This window comes from Myripristis murdjan, chromosome 17, assembly GCF_902150065.1.
Source record: "Myripristis murdjan chromosome 17, fMyrMur1.1, whole genome shotgun sequence".
Lineage (NCBI taxonomy): Eukaryota > Metazoa > Chordata > Actinopteri > Holocentriformes > Holocentridae > Myripristis > Myripristis murdjan.
The window spans coordinates 24,501,637-24,527,054 of NC_043996.1; the positions used below are offsets into that span (position 1 = coordinate 24,501,637).

Here is a 25,418-nt window from a genome sequence, read left to right on the forward strand (position 1 = left end):
GTGTGTTATTTGGTTTCAGGTCACAGGTCTGATTCCCCATCTGCTCCCACAAATCAGAGAATGGTTACATTTTCAGTGTTCATGTGATTATGTGCACTTGTCCTGTATGCATGCATGTATGTCTATTTATGTCTGTGTATGCGTGTGTGTGTGCAGTATGTGTGCATCTGCATGCATTTGGGTGTGATTGTGTATGTGCAACCATGTGCACTGTATACTTGCAATTTCGTGGGCTTGTTTATTTTTGTGCATGTACGTGTGACCAAGTGTGAGTTTGTACGTGTGTTGGTGTGTGTGTGTGTGTATCTGTGGCTGTGTTGTACGCCATGCAATCCTCGGTAATTGGTATGAAATAAGGAAGGAGGAAACACCATGGGAGACAGATTGCCATTGTTGCCACTCGTTAACTTTCATGACTGGAGCAGACGGACTCAATTGAGCCAGCTGATTGGCCACGGCTGCCCACATTACCAGGCCATTTACATGTTGTGACTGGGGAAAAGACGAGATAGATCGCAGAGCCTTTTTTATTAAACGGTAACCCCAGAGGAACCCCATCTGGCCTCCTCTACAAAAGCCAACAAACACACATTTGATCACCACTCAGTGCCAGCCGGGATTCACGGTTCGTAAACTGTGTAATGCTGTTTGATATTTACATTTTACATTCAGGCACTTAGCCTTAGTGCTGCAGGGCTAAATGACAGCTCACTACATGGCCACTGGTGGAAATAGTGACTGCTGCGGGGATTGAACCTGTGACCTTTCCAGCATGGGTGTGACTTCAGGTGCGGATGTCTCTTCATCACTTTTCTGAGGATCTAAAATTGAACTACTTTCATCTGCTGCACAAAAGGTCAACTAACTCAGGTTCCAGGTTGTGGAAGAACAAAATATATTTCCACTGGTTGTCATTCACTTTTTTCCCTACCTTTACATGGCTAGCCACTGTATTAGACAGGGAAGCTGCATAGACAGACAGTATAGCATCATGGTAACAAATACAATACAATAGCCATTTAATGCAATGACAATGCAATGACGAGCAAGAAGAGTAAAAACTAACAGCATTGCTTGAAAGGATCACAACACAAACTAAAGTAAAAGCCGATTTCCTATTTCATTAGCCGGCTGGGCAAATTTAATCAGTTTCTGACAAATGTGTGTTGCAGTGTGAACTTGTTCCAAAATTGACATCAAATGCCGCCCATTATTTTGCTCTCTAGTTGGCCAAACAAAAAGTTTTTCCTTTCAATGTTGCAGAATAGTTTGTATATTTACCTATTAATATCATTAACCTTTATTAGTATTATTAACCTTTTTTGTGATGTAACATGAGACACAATGTTTCTGCTTCAAGCGTTGGAACTTTTTGGCCTGTTGGTGGCGCTGTGCTGGGCCAATCAGTTTCACTTTGGTGGATACTGAATATCAGTGGGAAAACTCATCATGCCCCAAAGGTTCATCAAATTTGACCCAGCAGTGTCAAAGATGAGCTTATTGCCCTTTTGGCCTGGTGGTGGCGCTCAGGTTTAGTCAGATTTATTTTCGACTTGGTGTCAAAATCCATCATTCCCCCCAGTTTCATCCAAAATAGACCAGCAGAGGCTCAAAAAATCACCTGCAATGGACAGAATGATGAAATGCAGCCCAATCCATAGTCCCATCCATTGTCCCCCAAGAGCAAGTCATGATTAATACTGTATACCTCAGTTACATGTTTCATGTGTTCACTGAGTGCATGCCAAACTCCACTTCATTCAAAGGTTTGTGTATGATAGCTCTATCAGCACCATTTTCCAAATCAAACTCACAGCCCTGCTTTCAGTCAGAGTAAGAAAAATCCACCGCAGCTGGTCACAGTCTGTCTGGAGGCTGTGTGAATACCTGACGGACGCATTATCAAAGAGTCCAAACAGGATGATAAGAACATCAGTCGAATTCACAGCCAAATTGGGGACCTAATTGGTTTTCTATGCCAAGGTACCAACAGGTGCGGGAGTTACATGATGTTCTTGTCTAGCTTTTAAAAGGCAAATTGTGGCTGCATCCACTGCAAGGTTTCTGGGCTGTAAATAACAGCATCAGTGATGGTGGTTTGCTGAGCTTTACTTTCACACCAGTGATGATTCTGACAGGCTCAGCATCTCAAGGTCGATAATTATCTTATTTGGAATCAACCTCCTGAGGTCCATTTAATTTTTAACTCACGCAGCCATATGAGAAATGTGTTGACAGATGACGATGCTGTGAAGTTTAGAACACCAACATTTTAGGCTGCATTCCAGTTTGTCCAGACAGGTAAGAACAATGCCATTCAAAAGCAGGCGGCACCAAACCGGATAGAGAAAGATACCTGAAAATGTCTTGATCTTCTTCCACCCAAGATAACTTGTTAGGAGAGAGAGCAGTAAACCGAGTCAACTATAGGCACCAACCCAAAAATGCAACTGGGTATAGGCACGACAAAACAAACGCTGGCATGTGATGTCTAGCAATTGTTGCCACCAAAATCTCTAACCTAGAAGGATGACGGATTCTCAAAGCTATATCTAATAAACAAGCTCTTCATGGGACCATGTGACATTTGTTTTCAAGCCTTGGTTCATTCCTGTGGGCATTGTGAACAGAACAAACCAAGGACAAAAATCTAAAAAAGAAAAAAAAAAAAAAAAAAAAAAAAAACTTTTCCACAATGGCTCGGGCCAAAGATAACAAACTGTAGGTGTGAGTGCACCCTGGGACTCGCAACCTCATCCATCTCTTTCCCTGCAAGATGGCTAAAAATACCAAATTATAAGGTCAATCTTCACTCCCACTGACCCAGTTAGACCCCACCTCAGCTCTTTAGTGAATGCTCATCTGAAGGCTGTTGAATGTTAAGTGAGTTTAAATGCGATAATGAGCATCAATCCATCTAAAGGAAATCAACCGCTGTGTCACACAATTGGCCGCTCAACTGTAAAAGAGGGATTTCCATTAGCTGCCTCCAGATTAAACAAAACAACACTGCCATGCATCACACATCTCTGCTGTTGTTGGAAAAACCTAGTATCTACAGTTTCAGCCTTTGTCTTTTTCTCCGTTGTGTTTCTAGTTTAAACAGTCATTGATGTGTTGGGCATGTTCACTGAGTTTGGGGAAATACATGGGTGTCAGTGGAAAACAGGCATTATTTTCTGCATTCTTTCAACATGTACATTTACAGATTAGCTTGTTTTGTGTGACAACATCGATCTCCCTTTAGGAAACTCTCTTTTTGCTTGCCTGCTCCACAAGGAGGTCAAAGCACCCAAAACAGCAGCCAGAAGGGGATTTGTTGTCTTGCTCGAGGACACTTCAGCAGGACAATGCCTGAAAACATGAGGGATTTGAGTTGCGCAGCTGAAAGCCGACCTCAATATGCCAGCCTTGATTGTCTCTGGAACATCGTACACGTTGGCATTTGACTGGGCACTGAGATGGAAAACAAGTCCCTTACTCTTGAATAGCTGATCAGCAGCAGGAGCTGGAAAAAGGTGAACTTGACTGAAAGCCTTCTGAATGCTTACGGTGCGGATTTCAAAGTCGGCGCTGATGTAAAACGTGCCACTCTAGACTACGTCAAACTGTCGGCCTCACATGCACATGCCCCTAAATCTCATATTCCAGATGCTACAAATCAGAATCAAATCAATACTATATTGATCCTCAAGGGGAATCTGGGTAAAAACAAAGTACTCAGGTCCAAAATGCTGCATTTTACCAAAAGTTAATAATTCTGGACCTTTAAAACCCAGAGGATCCAGTCTGCAAGGTGTTAAAATTTTGCAAACCAAGTCTTACTTTGCCTAGTTCCTTTTTAAAAATACAATCAATTGTTTTAATTTTGTGGCATCAATAATTGTGATACAGTCGGCATCAATGTCAGATCCCTCATTTGCAAGTAAAATGCCTCACGTTACAGAAAATTCACAGGTAACAGCTGCTGTTGACAGGATGCCAGCAACTCGTTTGCATACTCAGGCCGTGCCAGGTGCCTATTCAACACCTCTTTGTGTGTATGTGTTAGACACAATAACATGCCAATCACACTGTTTGCACTGAGCAAAATAACCACGTTAACTCTGAAACTAGATGCCAAAATGCATCATTTGACTGAGGTGGAGCGTCTAGTCTGGTGTAGTGAACAGGGAGACCATCCTTCACCTGCAGAGTCCGGGTTCACACACGCATCCACACTGCTGGAGGCTCACCTGAGCAAAACACCAGCTCCAGAGCCTGACCTCTGACCTCATGGTGGAAGGGGGAATTTCATCTTCATCATCGATAGCGCAACACAAAAATATCCATTTTAATCATCAGGATTAAAATGAATATTTTAATCCTATATCAAACATCAGGATTTCTGCAGCTGGGGCATCACAGTGGGTAAACAGCTTGAGGCACCAGTCATGTGATGTTGCAGGACAGAATCTTTTTGATGATCTTTAACCTTAAACATATTAAACCCATTTTCTCATACACATTTCTTCCTGTCAGTTTTTGCTGTGCACGGTCAAATAAAGCAGAAACGCCCACAATCAGCAGCAAGAGGGATATGAAAATGCTCTTTTTTAATTGTTCAAACTTTTCATCCAGTGTAATCCAAGCTGCCTTGTGCACAAACAGCTGCACGTGCACATTCACCTGAAACAATCCTGACCTGCCTCTGGATTGTTCATTGGCCTGGAGTCCTCCTCTCTCATTGGCTACATTGACGCTTCAGTCAATAGAGTGAAGCATTGAATGCAATTAAAACTTTTTTTCTGGACATTTAAGACAACTTGAGGTGAGTAAATATACCAAATATACAGTTTCTCAATGAAAATGGCTACTCTTCCAGTTTTAGCAACTCCTGGTGTTTATGTAATCTTAACCAAAGGATTTCTGTGGCTGAAAAAAGCCTTGCAGAAACTCACCTGGTCCTCAAATGACAAGGCCTGTCCGACATCACGAGGGAAGCCGTCTATGACGAGACCCTTGGCATCTGGAATCTTCATAATCTTCTGCTTGATCTCGGTTATGGTCGTCTCCTAGAAACAAACAGCGACAGCAACATTATGATCATTTGGAGCTTGAGTGCGTCTTTCAAATGAAAATCAGTAATTGGCTGATTTAGAGCCCTATCTGGGACAAATGGAAAAGTACGGCAGCAGACTGTATTTCATCTCTTTATCCGGTTTAACTTTAAAATGTCTGAACGCAGTAAATCTACACCCTGGGGTGCATTTGAGGCCAGGGAGTGCCAGCATCTTTTAGCATCACTTACTTCATCATGGCTGGAGGAGGTCAACATGTTCAAATTAATTTCTTGAGGTGGGATGCATCATAGGTATGGCAGAGATACATGAGCAATGCTCTGATCTAAAAATAGGCGCGATGACTGCGACCATGCCCAACAGTGACTTACGTGTAATTTTCCTCCACCAACAGAATGTTCCATCGGTGGGCAGCAGGCGGACAGGCCAGACAGAGATTACACTTAATCTAGAATTCATCTAAGAGAAATAGATATATGCCTGTAAGCCACGATGAGATAAGCTAAGCTAAGAAAAGCCCTTTGATCTGCGGCATGGCTGGATGTCTGCACTCCCTGTTGGAACGCCGGCCATCAATCACTTCCCCCTTTGAGAAAATCCTCCCACAAACTACAACCGACGATGATCCAGCAGACAAACCACTCGAGGGAGAACAATAACTCCTGAGAGAGGAAAGCCACCAAAAAAAAATAAAAAATAACCCCCTTCAAGTCAACTTGTCAAGTCAACTTTATTTATACAGAGCCTTAGAATCAAAACACTTCGTTACAAAGTGCTTCTCAAGGGTAATAGAACAAGAAACAATCTAAACAGACAAAAGGCTCAGGACGTTGCAAAAAAAAAGAAAAAAGAAAAAGCAGGTTAAATGTGTCACACTGACAGGCCATGGAGCTTAATGGGGTCTCCAATTGATTTTACAAATGGTAGTGGATCCTGCTTACAGGCAGATTGTTGCACAGTCTAGGGGCCATAACGGCAAAAATGTGACCATCGTTTAATTTTTAGCCCGGACGGGGGAACATTCAAGAGCCTCACGTGAAAAGACCTAAGAATATAGAAATTCAGAAATACACTGAGGTGCATGAGAGAACAGGAGTTTAGCAAACAGGAGGCCACTGGAGACAGCAGGAGAAGAGCAATACGGCTGCTCATTTTGACTCATTTCATGTTAAGGGCCTTACGGCTGATGCCACAATGCAGAGAGTTACAACAGCCTGGCCTGCAAGAAATGAAAGCATGGATAACCTTTGAAGAATGAAAAAGGAATGAAAGCATGTGGACAGCTCTTCTAAGCAGCTGTTCAAAGCCTAAGCAAGAATCAAAGAAAATACACAGGTTTTCTGGAAGGGGAGGAACACACACGTGTGCTGACAAATCACCAAGGTTACTGCTAAATGAGTCTGCAAAGCTCAGTTTCCAGCAGTATGACTTTCTGATTTACTGTTATTGAGCTGCAGGGAGTTATGAGCCATGCAGCAACTGATGCGTGTAAGGCAAGTATTTAAAGTGGCAAAGCTACTGTATTTGGATCATTTGGTTTCAAAGGTAAGTGTAATAGTGCATCATCAGCCTGCACAGCAAAAATTCCCAATCTTATCACATCATTTAGTCTCATACTGAGTCTTGAAATATTGTTCTTCTTAAAACAACTGAAAAAAATCCAGCGGGATGAGATAATCCCACTTGTTTTTAGCGCAGATCAGTTCTTTTCCAGAATTTCCTTGAATCAAGTGTCATTTTCCTTTAACTACCGGGCTGATCTGCCTTATTCTGTCTTGTTTCAACGTATTTACAGAAAAAAATCCTCAAACTATTGAAACTGCCAGATTGTTTTTTCACTTATTTTAAGAAAAACAGTGTGAATATGAGACAAAATGGAGATTTTTTTTTTTTGCAGTGTAACAGTGAGAATGGTTATTGTGCTTTCTAATGACATGACCTCGAGGAAGCATATTTAAAAAAGAAGATAATATTGGCTCTATTGGTTCAACCTTGTGGCATGCTACATGTGATGTAAGTGTAAGAGGAGCATGCATTACCAGCCTTTTGTTAATGTGGCGCATTGCACTGCTACTCGTAACTGCCCCGACACCGAACCAGGCAATTTAGCACATTGTGAAAACATTTCTAATGTCAATACTGAGATTAAATTTACTTTGTATTACTCTGGCTTTTAATTTATCCCATCAAACAAAGCAAAAGTCTTCTTCAAAATTGTTTGCTGGGTATCATTCCAATCGACTACACTTGGATTAAGATAACCAATCACTCTGTTTATTGCACCATTTAACACAAGACTTCAATCAGAGGGAGACAGATGCTGCACATTAAAAGCATTGATACAGTAATATTTAGTTTAATAAAAGAAAAAAAAAACTATTATTCTCAATAAGGCTTGATTAATGCTTCACGGTGGCCAGCATCTCATATATCCAGTAGCATCTCCCTTTTACTCTCACCATTAAATACAAGATAATTAAAAAATATATATATATAAATCCGTTATGCAAGACTACTTGTGGCATGGAATTAAATACCGAATAGCAAGCAGGTCCATTTATCATATCTAATATGTCTACTGGTTGACCTACTCTTCTGTGTTACAGATCTCTGGACTGACATCTGGTGAACGGCCTGCAGGGAGGCATGTTCCTGTGTAAGGCATGTTAGTACGGGATAATAAATGATGAAACAGCCGATTACTGAGAGATAATTCACGAGGGGATGTGGACTGAGGATCTCCAGTCACGAAGCGGAGGGGGGGCGGCTGAGCCTTAAACCCAGCCACATCACCATGGCACCCATAATGTCAGTAAAGAAGATAGCTCTCTCATGTGTTATTGTTATATGGCCATCATTCATCCAGCCAATCAGAATCAGCTTTTCACTCAGGCTATTGCATAACATGAAATATAGTGTGTATCTCTTGATGCACGCTTTTATCCAAAGATGCTCATTGTACAGAAAATGCATGGGTGGTCCATGTGGGAATCCCAGCCTGTACTGTCAGAGCCATGCCCCACGCATGGAGCTGCTCAGGGCCACACATGACCTGACAAGCTGCATTAAAGGAAACCTCCACAAATCTTACAATAGCTTTGTTCATCGCTTTATTATTGGCAGAGGGATGTATAAAATATGAGATTAAGTCAAATATAATTGTGCGGTGGTGGTTCTCCTCCTCTGTGTTTGAACATTCACAGAATAGAAACTTAAATTATGGATGAACTTTTGTCTTTCACACACATACTGCACTACGAGGCTTGAGGACACCACATGCATTTTCTATATAATGTGGAGCGCAAACAACCACAGGGGGTCTGTCCCCATTTTCTTCCCAGGCAGAGTCATTATTTAGCAGGGGAAGGCTCTAATAAGACGGATAAGCATCCCTCCTCCAGCATGCTTGTGATATGGATGCTACTAATTAGTCCCTTGTTACATCCACGCTGTGATAATGACCTGTGTGGACACACTCAACGCTCATCCTTCCTTTAATTTTCTCCTTCTCCTGTTCTTTCTCAGAAACACTCCCTCCTTTTCTCCCTTTATCTTCTACCTGTGGTGCCAGTTCTCCGTTGGTGATGATTTTAGCAATCAGGCTCCACTTCCTGTTGCTTGTGGCGTTGTGGATCATCTTCTTCCTCAGCAGCTCGCCCACGGAAACATACTGGAAGCCGTAGCGCTCGGCAATCTTCAGGCTCTGTGTTCCCTTGCCGCTGCCAGGGCCACCTAGACACACAGAGAGAGCTGTTGGCGTTTTGGGCAAGAATTTGTGTGTGAGTGTGTGTGTGTGAAATGCATAAAACACTGTGTGTGGGTGCATGTGCGTGGGTGCATGTGTATATGAAAGAGGAAGCCAGACTGGGTATGAAACTTTGTTTGTGTATGACTCTGCACTGGTTTGCATGTGTGTATGCGTGTGCGTGTGTGTGTGTGTGTGTGTGTGTGTGTGTGTGTGTGTGTGTGTGTGTGTGTGTGTGTTTTGTGAGTGTCCACGGGGGAGGCAGTGGAAGGGAGGAGGACGGGTGGGTGGGCGATGAGAGGAACAGGTATGTGTGAACCTCCCACACTCGCCAAACAAAACCTCTCTTTCATTTTTTCTCTTTCACTCCATCTCTCCAAAAGGTTTGCGCGGGGGCACGACAACACGATAAATACACTGCTGGATTAATGCAGGGTAGTTTGGTAAATCAGTGCAATTTATATTGACACCTCCATTAACAGTTTAAGCATTCAGCTGCAACCAACAGTGAGCACAACAGAATCATACAATCTTAAATCACTGAAAAACAAAAGTACAAGGAACTGAAATGGCAAGTTCAGGAGGTAAATTATTCACCTATGTGACCACTTTCTGGAAGCTAATGGCGATCCAAATAAAGGATAAAGAATAAAGAATAAAGACTAGGGAATGTGACTCTTAGCCATAATGTTTGGATGGTGCATGGTGAAATGAATAGGAGCTGTACAGCTTCATACGTTCCTGCAGAACACCCGTCAGTCAATCTGATTTCAACTTTGCCGTTAAGCAGCCCCATGTTTTATTCCCGAGTTCCTCTTTACTTCACTAGCCAGTTCCCATCAATCAGAGATGCTGCCGTTACCATGGAAACGATGCCTGCTCCAAAGTTGCATGTGGTTTGTTGTCAGATGAGAGTGAAGCAACATTAGTAGGTTAGCAAACCTGTCTTTAAAGCCCCGATGCACGATCGCTGTGGCGAGCGGCTCTCTTGTGACTGAACAATCTACAAAGCACAAAGCACAACCCCGCTCCCACATCACTGTCTCCAAGCTGAGTCTCTCAGGTCAGGAAATTATTTAATATTATTTCCAGTGTCACAACCGAACCCTAATGGGATTAATTTTTAATCCCACATGGAAATGTTTTGCAATTTGATGCAAAGTGAAGTAACCACAGTGGTTGGCAGCCCTGTTTACCCAAAATTAACTGGCATGTGCAAGCAGTTTGGGCATTTTCCAAGGCTCGTCGGCTGGCACACACACACACACACACACACACTCACTCCTCGTCCCTTCCCATTTGAAAAGCTGCACCCCGAAGTATACAAATCAAAAACAGAGCTGGAGCGATGACTGGGGCGATGGGAGCGCTGCACAGCAATCATGGATCGGGCCTTTGATGGACGAGAAGATTGCAGAGGCAAAAATCACTGCATCGCGGTGGCCAGTATCGTATATCATTGTCGAACTATTGTAAGAAGGCAAAAGGAATCAGTGATCATTCCCACTTAAACACCTTGCGTGCACAGTCTTGCACTGCGGCCTTTTTTCTTCTAAATCTGTTGCTGCAAATCTGTGATTTCATCTTCGCTAGTTGGTTCAGTTAATTTTGTTAAACGGGTACAGAGAATATAAATGAGAAGTTGAGGAAGCAGGGGGTGGGCATGTTTCAGCTCTACAGTGCCCAGACAATAGATGCAAGAGAATATTCCTTTCAACTTCAATACAAAAGTAAACTAAGGAGGTGGTTAAATAAGAGCCAAGAGACACAAAAGCCGAGAAGAAAGGTAGAGGAGGTTTTTGTGACAAGATGCAGGGATGATGATGCAGCGGCGAGAGAATCCGGTGCTCGGGAGAGAAATGCCCTAACATCTATACAGCAAATGTGTGCTTTGCCTTACATTTTGTGATATTATGCTCCTTTCCTCCAACCGATCACATGTCTCTTTGAATGTCTCTCTGTGAAAGTGACTGACAAAATGTTTAGCCCTGATCCTCCAAAGAGATGACAGCTGCAGCCGTCCTGTTTTCCCTTTTAAAATGGGGCACAATGTGCTCACAAAGACGCGACGGGAAACCGGCTTTGTGCGGCGAGGACAACTACCTATCATTCACACTATAGACGGTGTGAGCATCACAAGAACACATCAGTGGAACACACTGTCGCACTTTCTTTTTCTTTAAAACCTACGAACCTGTGGGAACGTTTTCGAGCACTTTCCCTAGAGTTCTTTATACTTCAGAGGAACTCTAAATAAACTATTTTCAAGAAGGTTTATATTTAGCCCTTTTCAGCCAGTGCCCATTATTCACATTATACAGCTGCTGTGCTACATTTATAAGATTAATGAATTTATTTGGCAGTTTAATGCAGGCCCATCAAGGAAATCAGATCAGAAGAGGCTGATATTTAACGCTGACTGACATGCGACAAGATAACTTCTGCTGATACACAGAAAGAATGGGGCCTACATTGAAAATAACAAGGAAAAAACACACAAGTGGTGGACACACTCGTCTCCCCAATCATGTTCCCATCCATGCCGTGTATTTTTAGCCTATCAGTGAAGCAAATCTAAACATCCACTTTGTATTTTTGTTTGCTATCTTGACCTGATATATTTTTGCCTGCCTCTGCTCTCATCAGAACAAGTCACTGGTTGCAGCTCTTGTTTGCTGTGGCCTGCATTCAGCGGATGTCCTGCATGTTTTGACACAAAAGGCTCTTATCTTATGGAAAGCATGACTCATCACTAAACCTGAAGCATGCTTCAAAATCCACCCCCCCCAAAAAAAATCAGATGATGAAACGGTACAGTAAATACACAACTGTGTGCCTTGAGGTTTCCTCATTCTTGCGGCGTAGCACTTCCTGCTACAGCACAAGGAGAGGACTTGAGGTGCACACACACACACACACACACACACACACACACACACACACACACACACTTGGTCCTTTACCTATGACGAGGATGACTTTGGGTCGTGGTCTGGATGGATCAAACACCTCATACTCCTCTATGAGCTCTGCGGTCTCTGACAGGTCCGAGTCGCTCTCGATGGAGAACTGGCTGATGGGAGGGAGGCGATCGTATCTTCTGTAGGGAAAATTGGGACTGTCGGGCAACACTGCAACACACAAACACACACACACACACACAGAAACACAAACACAAAGGCATGAATTAGAGCCAATTTTTCTCTTTTGTCTACGGTATCGATGAAGAGTGCTAAATGCTGCATATTCATTTTTTGGGGGGGAAAAGAAATCACAACCCCAGTCATTCGTTGTTATAGAGAATCTTGTCATTTTGTCTTTTATGTGTTATCATTTTATCGGCTAACTAGTGCCATGATATGCTCCAATTCCGTGCCATCAATCGTTTTACAAGAGTAGGTGTATATTTCAAGTGGTGTCGATTCCATTTCGCCACAAAACTCCTCAATCACACCGCTCTCACAGTCATAACACATTAAACTGGAGATGAAAATGAGCGGGGACTAAAAAGAGAGAGGAAACCACTCCGTTCACTTTGGTCATATTTCCTGGCTATAATGTAATTATGTCTCTGATGATTGCAGTTTTGCACCGCTTTAACCCCGATAACACATTTACCAGGGATCATCATTATAACTGTAAGCAATTGCAGCGGAGCAGAACTGCTATAAAGTGACAAAAATGTACAACCAATGTACTCTCTCTACACTGTTTTATTAATTATACCGCTTCCCCTGCTGACGGTAGCTCTGATTATACTATTTTAGCAGGCTTATACAGTGTATTTACCAGAGATAGAATCTGATATTTTTAGCAATTTGAGGAGAACAGCGGTGCTATTCTACACCTATAATTTTGAGAAACAGTAAAGAGGAGAATGGTTAGTTTACGGGGTTGGAAGATACAGCTGATGTCTGTTTCACCAGCATCTACGGGGTTAACTGTGCCCTTATAACATTTCTAACACATTCGAGGGGAACAATTTAGGAAGTGAGAGCGCACATACAGGCAGCGTTCCCTTCCAGCTACCATGATGAAACATGGCAGATTTGAACTTCAGCTGTCAGCCAAGAGGGGAATTGCCGGGCAAAGAAATCTCTATCCCTGATTAAGCGGCAGCTGCCAGTAGCTAAATATTGCAGCTGGCAAAGTTTACACACATCAAGGGGGAAGAATCTTAACTTTAACAATCGGAAACACAGCATCTGCCTTCAAACGTCTTCATACTGTTCTGCGGTCATGCAGGAGTGTCAGGTCAAAATATTGTCTCTTCAGGTTCTGTTTAAAGTTGAGTGGTGTGAGTGTAATGTGCCTTTAAGCTTAAAATACTTGGGGACATTCTGTTCTATTCTCACGTGCATCATCAAACAAACTACACGACTGAGCATGAAAAAACAACTTATAAAACAATGCAAATAAGTAATTACACCGCCACGTGCAAGCCATGGTCAAGAGCAGCTTTGCTTTGCTTTGCAAATTCTACATAAGGTTGGAGATGTGCTTTGCATCCATGGTACTTCCCCGCCGGTCAGACCTGCCAACTCCCTCAAACCGTAGCTGGCGCTGATAACCACTCAGTGGAGAGCCTTTTGTTATCCCTAGAGCATGTCCGATAAATTATTAACCAAGCACATTCATCCATCTTTCACTTTACACTAACAGACTGCCAACAAATCCACAGGTCAGTAAAGGCAGCACAGGTGGGTTTTAGACCGTGATTACATCAGAGCTTTTTTCCTGAACACGATTTGCCTCCTGAACATGATTTGGCAACAACACGCGTGCATCTCCTCAAAACTACAGTATGAGCCTTGTGTTTTGAACATGGTGTGTTTGGGGGTTCTTTCTTGGCAGCCCCAAGCTAAACATCTGTCAACTTTAGCATTACATCAAGAATAAATGATAAAACTCGACATCTTGTATCCACATACTCTGTTTCTGAATGGACTAAATTTCTTATGTCCAGTTTCATTTTCAACAATTTTACCCCTTGCGTTCCTTCAGATTAGCTACAGTAGATAACTAATTGGATAGCTTGGTAGATGTCAAACTTTGTGTTGCATGGCAACAGGAGTGATGTAACACTCCTCGCACCCTTTGAGCCCTCGCTCTCTGTGTTATTAGCGAAACCCACAGCTGCGCTTTGCATACGAGCAGGACAAAAAGCCTCCTATCTGATTAAAAGTCTTAACCTACTGCTACTTCTTAGAGCAGCACGACAACAGGGATCTCTGTGGGTAAAAATATAATCAGGGGGAGGACAGAAGAAAATATTTTTCCTGGCATCGCTCCACCTTTGAATGATTGTCTGACTGTTGTTTTATTGATTTGTGTAGCTGCTTACGGTTTCATTTATTTCACTTGTTTGCTATGTCTTTTATCATGTCATCTTCCTCTGTAACTTTTTGAGTGATGTTCCTTTTATTCTTATGCAATATTTCTCTGTAACTGTTTATGTACTGTTTTATTTGTTTTAACTATTTATATTGTGTCTTTTAGCATTTTATTTCTCTGCAAAGCATTTTATAACCTGTTTTTTTTTTTTTTTTTTTTTTACTACAATACAATACTCTACAATACTCCAATATCAGTATTGTATATGAACTGAACAGGTTTGGTTGTGATTTTGAAAGGGCGACACATGCAGATGTAATGCTGCCGACATCCTTTGAAAATGGGAAACATGTCAGGGTTCCTTCCCAGCCATTAGCTTCCTGCATGCCCACACTGAAACAAACTGTACACAAGTCATAATGGGAAAAAGCCAGGCCACAGTGCCAGGACAGGCAAGGCAAGGTACAAAACCAGACACATTTCACGTTCCCATGCAGCTCTCACCGCTCACCGTTTCTGAAGAGGGACCTGCGTGACTGGCCCCCGTTGAGTGGGGGCAGGGACTTCTTCTCCTGGCCCACGAATGTATCCCACCTCACCTTGTCGGTCCCTCCCAGCTCCCTCACTTTCTTCAGACAGCCCTCCAAGTAGTCAATAGGGTCGTCAGGCCGGTAGTACATCAAACCTGTCAGCAGGCTCTGGAAACAATGGAGCAGGGCATGAGGAACGCACGGAGAGAGGGAGGGGGATGTTTGGCAGGGCATCACTACATCTTTGTTATGATTGACTGTTCTGTGGCGATGTGGCAGTGAAGAACGCCCTGCTGTAACGAGCTGAGGCTATGAAGTGCTCATCCGGTGTCCTTGGCTTGGCTGGGCACCACCGGAGAACAAAAACATCGCATTCAGTCAGAAGCCCATGAAATTACAGGCAGGCCGGCAAATAAATACAGAACCCCGCTGACCTGTGTTGTAGAGAGGGAAAACCAGTGGCTTTGATAAATGTGAGAACTCGCTGCATGCCAGAAGAGAAGTCAAGTGTATGTTTGTGTGACATTTGTCCCCTGACCCTGAATGTTTTTTAAACAATGCCCTCCTCTGGGATTTCAGACGTCCTTCCAACTTCAAACCCACCCTCATCAGAGGCAACACCTACAGCCTAGGAGCCAAATAATACACTGCCCTCCCCAACGCTATACATTCCAACATGCTTATCTAATAGACGGATAATGAATTGGCCTGTTTTATTTGAGGGGCAACTACAAGAACTGCAATTACACTGCAGTTATGATGATGCTGTCACTTAATTTCTCACAGTAATTCAAACTGACTGTAAACTAATAAGCAAACAGTGACTGCTTGCATACATTGATTGCACTGCACTTAGGACTGAGGTCTAATTAAGTGGATAGGCCCATTCACTTACCCACATGAGTAATGACTACAATATCACTGTAAGGACTTAAAGCTTGTCTATGACACTCAATGATGATCTTATCACACCTTATTACCTCATATGTTATCACTGTAATAGTTTTATACCTCCATAGAGACTTTTGTTCCAAAAGTTAGTTTATTGGAATATAATTTTACTATAATAAGAACTTAAAGTGTATTTAAAACTCAATTAATGATAGTTATGGGTTGCCTTTATAGTGTTTGAGGGTGATAAAGGAATGTCTTGTGATCCTTTGGCTTCTTGTCAACCATTTCAGAAGAAAGACACTATTCCATGTCAATTCAAATGAATATAGGTTGTGCATGGGTTTGACTGTTATTTGTTTTGATACCCACATCATGACCTAGTCTTAATGTTCCCCTACTGTTAAACGGCGATTTAGCGTTGCAATTAGCAGTTTGTCAAAGGCATATTTTCTCAGTGTATCTTCAGAGGTGGGATCAAACCGCCTTTAGCGTTCACACTCCGCTGTCACCCGTGACGGCCGCATCAAACACCGGAGCTAAGTCTGTACCCGCGACTCTGTCATGCATTTTACATTGTTGACTGAAATGAATCTTTCCGCCAAATCACACACTGTTGATATCTGCCCACCTGCTTCTTTTCCCACAAAAGCGCACATCATCTCACCTCAAACAGTTGAGGTATCTCCCGTCTGGCGAGATACTCCTTGGCATCGTTGGTATTCATCTCCTCGGATCTCTTCTGAAATCACAACTTGTCCGGAGCGTCTTCCTCAGCGGCGGCAGCCTCAGTACTGGACTGGATCTGGTCTCTGGTAAGAACTGAGTTCCAGAAAAATCCCCGATATGCTGACCAGCCCTCAGCGCATTTTTTTCTCTCCCTCGGCTGGACTTTTACAGCTGGATTCCTGCAGGCAGTAGCACCGTGCCACCGTGCTCGGCGATGTGCGGCTTGTCCCGTCCTCCCTCCTACAGCCCGCCGCCTCCAACACGGACCATGTGGCGTGCCTTGACGTTGGCACCGCCAGGTTGCGCGCTGTGCCAAAAGACGCACCGCCTCACTCGTGTCAGCCTGGGAGTTTGAAGACAGGGGCGACCTGCGGGGGAAACCTCGCCTGCGGGTTTTGAATATGTACACAATCAGCAGTGATGGAGTGGTAAATAAAAAGATGAGTAAAAAAATTATAATGTGCAGTCGATGATAAAAACAGAAACTTTGTCTTTAAAGAGCAATTAATTTCTGATTGTCCTCATTTACAAACACAGAAAAGGTGTGCTTTTAGCCCTTATGCAACCTGTGGCACCCCTCATTTTTATGACAAACAGTGTACATTTAATCATTTGATAATAATAACATTAATGTTTCCTACAGTAAAATGCCTTGAGGTGTCTAAATTATTGTGCAAATACAGCTCAGTTTATTGTGCACCTCATTCCTGACTGAAAGGAAATGTATCATATCTATACACTTTATGGATCAAGGACACCTCATGGCACTATCTTAGATTTAAAGCATCACAGATTCGAGTTTATATGGTAACTTGATGCAGCTGTTTGGCCCCAGGTCAGTGAGTTGGTTAACCTTTATGAAGTTCTAGTGTTTGTGGAGATTTAAACATAGCAACAAAAGTTTACTTTGACCACACAGATCACAAGGTCAAGGCTGGTTAGGGAAATCCAGGATTTGCGTGTCCATCTAAAAGCCAATTCTATTTCCCTGTATGTGCCTTTGGATTTTATCCTTAGGTCACTAATCCTCTTGACGACTGGATGTGCCGCCTATGTGCGCTCCTTGAAGGCCATCACAGAGCCACATTAGCTGAGCTGTCAGTGCCATAGCATCATGGCCATCATTTCATCTGGCAGAATAACAGTGATGCATGACCAGTAGGCGGTCACTGCACTCACTGCTGTGAGCAAAACAGACCAAGTTTAGATGCTAATTTATGGATTTGAAATGGAATGGTGATTAGGTTTATGCAGCTGGGAACTGCTTTGACCAAGCCCTTTGCATTACACTTTCATTTCCTAATGTGATGTGTTTTTAGAGCAGCGTTGCTATGATGTGTTCACTGGTGGCAAAGTGACTGATGCCACAAGTCACAGAGCGGTGGAGGCAGAAGGCGCAGGAGGATTAAACGGCTGGCAGACCTATAGGCAAATGCGTTCTATTTAAAGGCACCCTGTGGTGTGACCAAACTGATTTTGATGCCGCAATTCCAGATGTAGCACAATCCTTCAACTGCTGCACTGTCATGTTACATTACAATGGCATGAAGGGATCTTATCAAACCTCCCATCACTGTGATTTCATTTTTCATGGCTTCACCTCACCAGTCAGATGTCCACAGGGCTTCCCGGCACTAAAAGTCCAGCAATAACATGACATGTGTGTGACATCTGCCTCCTGTCCCCCTATTAAAGACTGATATCCACGTCGCTTGTTATTAGAAATGCCCTGATCAATTAGTGGGAAGGCAAAGTTGTCATAGTTGGAGGACAATTTGTCATAGACTAATCATCAGCTGTCATCCTGTTTTTTTTTCTCTGTCTCTGTCTCTGTCTGGACCAGCCATGTCAGGCCACTGGAGTACACAGTGATGCTGCTTTAGAACTGCACACAGAGAGAGCTGACCTGCATTTAATGCCTCAAAATGAGTTTCCACATGATGAACAGAGATCCAGTCATCCAGTAAGTGTCCCCAAAGACATGAATGTGCCCAGAAATGCTACACGTAAATGCCAAAAGACTTTATAATAGGGGGAAAAAAGGTAAGAGGTAAATCTACCTCTTCAGTGGTAATTATAAGTCATAAATTAATCCATTCTTATTACCAGGAACAAGTCAAAACTAGTGGAAAACAAGATTATAGGACACAAATTTCATAGATAGCATGGTGGTGCCTGAGTGACCTTGGAGCTTGAGAATTGGTAGCACACTGAAATAAAACCCAATTACACATAATATCTCAATTACCCATTCAATACATAAACATAGTAAATTTCCTACTGTGTGTCTATGCAGCATTGCTACATAGAGTCACTTCATAACATTATGTGGAAACCAGTACTGGGCCTTTTTTAATGCCAGTTGTCTGCATAAACTGACTTAGTTGACTGGAATAATATTTTCGGTGAATTGTGTTTTAGTGTTTATTTGCCCTTTAAGGTTAAAGAATCTGATTGGTTGTTGCTTCAAATCCCCGGACAGGCTGTTAACATCTAAGCAGAGCAGAGGCCATGTAGAAATGCTGCTACCACAGTTCCAACTCAAATGCAATTAAACAAGGCATGATTTGATGCCTTTGAAAAAAATAGCATCAACACCAAAGCGAGAGCGCCCACATTTTCCATGCATCAGCAAAGGTCAAAGTGTTCATATGACCAACTTGCTGGAAAAAGATGCAGTAATCCTGTTGAAATCTCTTGCTGCTGTGATGTCAGATTTTTAGGCAATGCAAATTGCCTAAATTGCTGAAATAAGTCTGTGTTTCATATGTTATTTAATACCATGTCATTTAAGTCTTCCTTTTTACTACAGCTACATCATACTTCACCTGTCAAATGCACCGCTGGACACTCACCATGTCTGCTGTGCAGCTGGGACCAAACAGTGTGCCATTCTGCCTCAATGAAAACAGTACAGTTATAGAAACAATAATAAAATGTTGAATGTACATATACGTAAAGTGACCAAAGTAAGCCATCAGTACTTGGCCCCATTTTCACCAAAGTGAGACAAGAAGAATTCATATAAATTTGCTGTTACACTGGCTGTTGCTGTATTTGCCCGTGTAAAGCCCTTACTGCATTGTTCCAGTCATGTCTATCAAACTAATATTCCTTTATGCCTGCAGTCTGCACCAGCAATGATCTACTGGGATAAAGTTAGTAATATTTATTTATTTGTTGTAAAAGTTCTTGGGCATGTGTTTATTTATTTATTTATTTATTTTAAAACAAATAAACCTTTGGGTAAGGGTTATAAGATCATATCAATGAGTGTCAGTGATTAAAAAAAATAAAAGTTAGGGTCAAACACAACAATAGGAGAGCTCGTAAGAAGAATCTGTAATTGCTTGCGTCTTCAAAATCCCATCTAGGGATATGTCTTAATCCATCACATATTTTAATACAGATGATTTGCCAGCTACAACAGCTTGCAGTCTGGCCTTTATTAAGCTCTGTTTGTTCCTCTGACAGCGACTGATCCCATCCCACAGCGCTCTCGCAAGAGCTTTTATTTTGAAACGCGTGTCACCAGGAAGCGCTCGGTCGTCAGTTGACGGAGCTTCCTGTTCGCTTCGCTTCCTGGTTGTGCTCGGCTAACGGCGCTGCACAATGAAAACGCTCACTTTATTAAGTTTAATCTCCACTTACGTACTAGTGAGCAGCATCGGCATCGAGGTCAGTGCAGATTATTACCATATACGTGTTTATGCCACGGGCGTCTGTGTTTTATGCTTTGTTTTCTCCGCGGTATCGCTCTCATGTTAGCTGCCTGTGCTATCATGAAGCTAGCTGTCATGTATTGATTTGCTTGGTGATGCTGAATAGAAGGAAAATCAGATATCACATACTTTAATGACGATATTGTGAGGGTTGCGTTCACCGAATGTTTACACAAGAAAGTTTTTTTTGACAAACAATCATTAGTGAGTTGAATATGATGATTAAACAGGTATATACATATAATAAAACAACTACAACAGTCTAATAAGTTGAGAAATTTGCGTCCCGTAACTGTTATGAAGCCTTTAAAACTAAGAAATGACAACATCCCAGGCAATATGAAAGTGTATAGTATTGATACGTTGCCCAGCCCTACAACAGTAAATGTTACACAGGTGAAACTGGTTGAAATACATGACTTTATCTCTCTCCTTGCACCTGTGTCCCTCAGGATAAAGCAGGACAGTTCTTCGGTAGCGGCCATACGAACAACTGGGCAGTGCTGGTGAGTGTTGAGTGTCCATAAATGAGACGTAGCACATGCACGTCTCAGTCCCTTTCGTTCACGGTGGCAAGGCGGCTGAAGGTTTTGCCATTTACCTGAAGCATGGTGGGTGTTTTGCGGCTCGCTGACTGGCTTCTCCCTCGTCCCTCCTGTGTTTGCCAGGTGTGCACATCCAGGTTCTGGTTCAACTACCGGCATGTGGCCAATACTCTGTCCGTCTACAGAAGTGTGAAGAGACTGGGCATCCCAGACAGGTATCTTGAATAATATTGATCAATTTATGCATTTGATTTACATCTCACACCCATTTATCCCAGCATGCAGTGGGCAGAGAAAGTCCCTTGATAGGTCACCAGTCCATCACGGGGCAAACTCCTCTCTGTTTTTGAGCTTGATTTGTGACATTAAGAGATATAGAATCACATGTTTAATGTAAAATTGTAGTAATTATGACTTCTACTGTCCAGGTAGCTGAAATTAGTCTTTCTCAACTATCAGCTATTAATCAAATATGGAGGAGGTTCCTAAACACTCTTTAAAACCTGTAGTATAGTAAAAACAGTACATTTTATGCGCTCATTCGTTTAATTAAAACGGATTTGAGCATGAATTGAACAGGTGCAGTGGATGGTCATGGTTAATCCTAAAAGAATAGCATTATTCTCGAGTTAAGTTGAGAGTTTTGGTGTCCCATGCTGTCTCAGAGACTTTTTCACCCCGACAGTAATAAGATTCACAGTGAAATGGTTCATCCTTGGAATTGGCAGGACTTCATTCACTTATTTTGAGCGAATACTCAGTTGTGAAATATTGCATAATGCTGAATCCCCTGTCCTGTTCTGCGTTCCCAGCCACATAGTTCTCATGCTGGCAGACGATATGGCCTGTAACCACAGAAACCCCAAACCTGCCACAGTCTTCAGCCACAAGAACATGGAGCTGAATGTGTACGGCGACGATGTGGAGGTGGACTACCGTGGATACGAGGTGGGCGCACACATGGTTAAACATATGATTGCACAAAAATGTCGGTCATTGCAAGTCTTACAAACATGCCTTATGCTCATTTTCTGTACAGTTTTCAATACAGTTTCACTAGTCTCTTCAAATCTTTGTCACTATTTGAAATTTATTGATGGATAGCCCCTTGAGATGAACCATCTCGTTTCCAAGGGGGTCCAAGAGGGCCACTATCTTGACACAAGCTTACAAAAGGCAGATTACCCTTCTATTTTCAAAGAAAAGAAAATTCTTGAAGCAACTTCACTTGCATTGGAAATAAGGGACGATATCTCAACTCATTGGCATTTTTTTTTTTTAAAGAGAAATAAGATTTGAAGACTTTTCTGAATTAGATTACTGATTAGGTTGGACATGTTTTGCAGTGCAGCCTGCAGAGGTGTAGCAGAGGCGGGAGTGTGGTTTCTGTCCTCTGATGCGGATTGTCCATTGTTTACGCTCCCTGTTTAACAGGAAATGACTTGATATCATATGCATCTTAAAATAGAGGAACATCCAAGTGATTTGTTTGTTGTGGGCTAAGGTAGAGCCCCGCTGCCTTATCCGCTCTCTATCACGGTTTGTTTTGATTATTTACCCTGCTTTATATAAATAAGAGTACATGCAGGAGTGTGAATCCATATTTTCCATCACACTGTTATGATGTGCTAGAGAAGCTAATAAAGATGAAGAGGGCAAAAGAGAAAGCCCAGTTAGACAAAGAGTAATTTAAGTTTAATTAAAAGATAAGTAGAGCAGGACAAAAGGTGTTTTTCTCTGACCTTATGCTAACAGCACTGCTATTGTACTAAAATAAAATGTTTTCAAATATCTGTTTATCAGTGTGATTGGCAGAATTATCTTGACTGGTGAAATAATGTTTGTCTGACAATATTAACCTCCAGTGTCAAACTGCTCACTGTTTAATTAAAAAAAAAAAAAAAAAAAAAAAAAAGCGACTCTCATTGAATTAGAAGAGCGAAATCTTGTGATTTGTGACTCCTCAGTCCATGCTGGGTTATGAAACAAGTGCCATTTAGTGTCCTGTGTGTGTTTCAGGTGACGGTGGAGAACTTCCTGCGTGTTCTGACCGGCAGGCTCCCGCCCAGCACCCCGCGCTCCAAACGCCTCCTCTCTGACGACCGCAGCAACATCCTCATATACCTGACCGGTACTTAAAAAAATCCACCCAGGATACTCCAACCCTGTCATATAACATCAGGCTGTGATCCTCATTGTGGTACAGGAATTATACTCCGATGAAGTGTTGTAATTTACTTTTTTGGTGTTCCTCGTTTCCCTCAACCTGCCTCGTCTACGCTACTACACTACTACACTACTGCAGTTATTGATTTCCCTAAATTTCCCAGAATAGAAAGACTTTGAACATCCAGCTTCCAGAGAATGCGTGTCCGCTTTTGGATTCAGCTGTGGTTTGTACGCGTGGGTTGAGAGATCAGTAGCATCGTAAGAACACAAGTTTTTCTAGTTGAGAAAAGGTGAGACTTGCACGACATAAGACTGGTTGATTTGTTGAACCGTCTACAGCAGGGAAAGTATTATTCTAGTTCTGCATCGGTACATTACTGTGTAGGCCACTGACACACTAGACAGCCATGTCAAGTGTTTCTTAATTTCACGCTAATGAAGTAGAGATAAGACTTGAAGCACTTATGGTTACATAGCTGACTCTGAAACAAAGAGTCCACTCTCAGACACTTTGTTTTGGTTCAGTTCAGTTCAGTTCATCTTCAGTGCCCCTCGAGGGGAAATTTGATTTGCTGTGGAGCGCAAAGAGACTGAAGCTGCATACAAGAAAACATGGCCCATTAATTACAACAGTTACAGCAAACAACCAAAGACTATTTGTTTGAAAGTTACTAACCACTGGAATGGTAGCCATAACACACCGCTGCTGCTAAGCAATGCAGACAAGATCTAGTGCAAATTAAGTGTGTTCATTGCATTTTGAACAAAAGAAAATGTAAAGCTATTTTTTCTTACCCTGGCCCAGAGGTGAGAGGAACGAATTCTTCCAAAAATGGCTGGTCAGAATCGACTGTGTCTTCCGCAAAACTTGATATTTTTTAAAGAAAGCTGCGGTGTGCCAGTTATTTCGCTGGCTACTTAAACAATGTTGAACAAACGATTTTTTTTTTGCCCTTTAAAGTTTCCATACCAAGAAATTAAACAAAAGGTTGAATGGAAATTAATCCAAACTAATGTTTTTATGACAATTCTCACTGTGAATTAAAAGATTAACTAAACCTCAAAGCCAAACCCTTAATGTACTCTGTGGGTGGTGACGTCACCTGCCACCAGAGGCCAGGCACCCTGATTTTCACCACTAGAGGTCAGGCTTCACAGACTCTGGGTTGTGGTTCAGTTAGTCTTAAATGCCATTTGGCAGCCTGCATATCTTGTAAAAAAGAACATATTTGCTAACTCTGAGATAGCTTTGAGCTTATCTCACTTTGTCCGGCTCCAATTTTTTTTTTTTTTTTTTTTTTTTTTAATATCAGTGGAAAATAACCACAGAACACATATGAAACATGAATCAGTCTAGCAGACTAATCTCACTTCTTGTGGTTTTACATCAGCTGACATGTAGTTAAATTTTTTTGGTGCAAATAAGCTCTGGCAGCTATGCAGTACGCAGAAGCCGCAGACACTGATGGTCTGGCTGTAGAGGCACTTTGACACAGAATATAAATGAGTTTTTCCTTTGAATGCAGCACGTTGAGGCTTCTGTCAGTGGACAAATTGGTATCGCTCTCTCTTCTATAATGGATTGCTCCCCATATGGTTCTTGAACGTCAGTACAAAGTGGTCCGTTGCTCTTTCCTATGGAGAGCATGACAGCAAAACCAGAGGTAGACTGTTTTTTTTGGGTTTTTTTTTTTGATAGCTGTGAAAATATCTTGTAAGTGAGTAATTTACCAACAAGTGACCAGCCTGCATGAGCTTACAAGACACTACAAAACATAACAGACAAGAGCAATAATATACTGAGAGTGAAAGAACAAATTTAATACACCCTCATCCATGTCAAACAATGTCCAAGCCAAGTATGAACACAAGCCTGCTCCTCAGACATCACAGCTCTAAAAATATAACTGAAGTACAGACTGTGCCTTCAACACTTTAAAACATAAAGCGTCCTCGTACACTGTTGCATTTAACACACAGTCTGAGCTATATGAAGCACTTTGTCTGTGAGGAGGTGCTGAAATGTGCGTTCATCAGTCATATAAAATAAATCACCTGCAGAAAAGAAAAGCCTATATCTAAGGTTGTAATATAATGGACAATAGAACAAAAAAGTGTGTTGTATTTTCAACCTCTCCCTCTCCCTGGTATTAATCTTCATGCAGCTGAGCTAGAAACATGTCAGTGTGGCATCATGTTGTCATTTGGCTAGTTATTTATAGGAATGAGAAAAAATATTGCACGAAACAACAACATGGGTCCAGAATGACTTCAGCGTACATCACCAAAGCTGATTTTTAATGTGTTAAAGTCTTCTAAGCCTTTTAATTCTTTCCTTTAATCATCCTCATAACTTAAAGATTTCCAGCGCTGGGCTTGTTCTGCTGCTGTGTGAATGTCAAAGGCTGAAAAAATAAGGCCGCACCATATTCTCAGGACTCTGGATATCAGAGCCTAAATCTGGGAACTTCTCTTTACATTGCAGCTGAGCCTGACATCGTTTTCTCATGGATGTTAATGGGAAGAAAATGCTGTTGTGTGTTTCTGAGAGAGCTGATTGACGCAAGTTAATTATGTTTCAAATTTAGCAAATGAGCACCACACCTGAAACCATGATTCTGGTAAAACCCTGCCTAGTTGCATTGGTTTAACACGGATAGCTAAAGAAAGGACACTGGGGGATGCATAAGAAG

General features: G+C 42.1%; 2 protein-coding genes across 2 annotated transcripts in view; one reads left to right on the plus strand and one right to left on the minus strand.

Moving 5' to 3' along the window:
* Positions 1–16,566, minus strand: part of ak5 (adenylate kinase 5) — an 89,379-nt gene extending 72,813 nt beyond the window's left edge. Inside the window, exons 1-5 of the mRNA XM_030075176.1 lie at positions 16,228–16,566; positions 14,651–14,837; positions 11,769–11,936; positions 8,620–8,792; positions 4,941–5,054 (exon numbers count right to left, since the gene is read on the minus strand). Coding sequence (XP_029931036.1) covers positions 4,941–5,054; positions 8,620–8,792; positions 11,769–11,936; positions 14,651–14,837; positions 16,228–16,287 — 702 coding nt within the window. The 5' untranslated portion in view covers positions 16,288–16,566. The remainder of the gene's footprint in view (positions 1–4,940; positions 5,055–8,619; positions 8,793–11,768; positions 11,937–14,650; positions 14,838–16,227) is intronic.
* A 3,263-nt stretch (positions 16,567–19,829) lies between these two features.
* The window catches only part of pigk (phosphatidylinositol glycan anchor biosynthesis, class K), a 37,007-nt gene continuing 31,418 nt past the window's right edge, over positions 19,830–25,418 (plus strand). Inside the window, exons 1-5 of the mRNA XM_030075066.1 lie at positions 19,830–19,967; positions 20,464–20,517; positions 20,680–20,771; positions 21,369–21,504; positions 22,576–22,687. Coding sequence (XP_029930926.1) covers positions 19,902–19,967; positions 20,464–20,517; positions 20,680–20,771; positions 21,369–21,504; positions 22,576–22,687 — 460 coding nt within the window. The 5' untranslated portion in view covers positions 19,830–19,901. The remainder of the gene's footprint in view (positions 19,968–20,463; positions 20,518–20,679; positions 20,772–21,368; positions 21,505–22,575; positions 22,688–25,418) is intronic.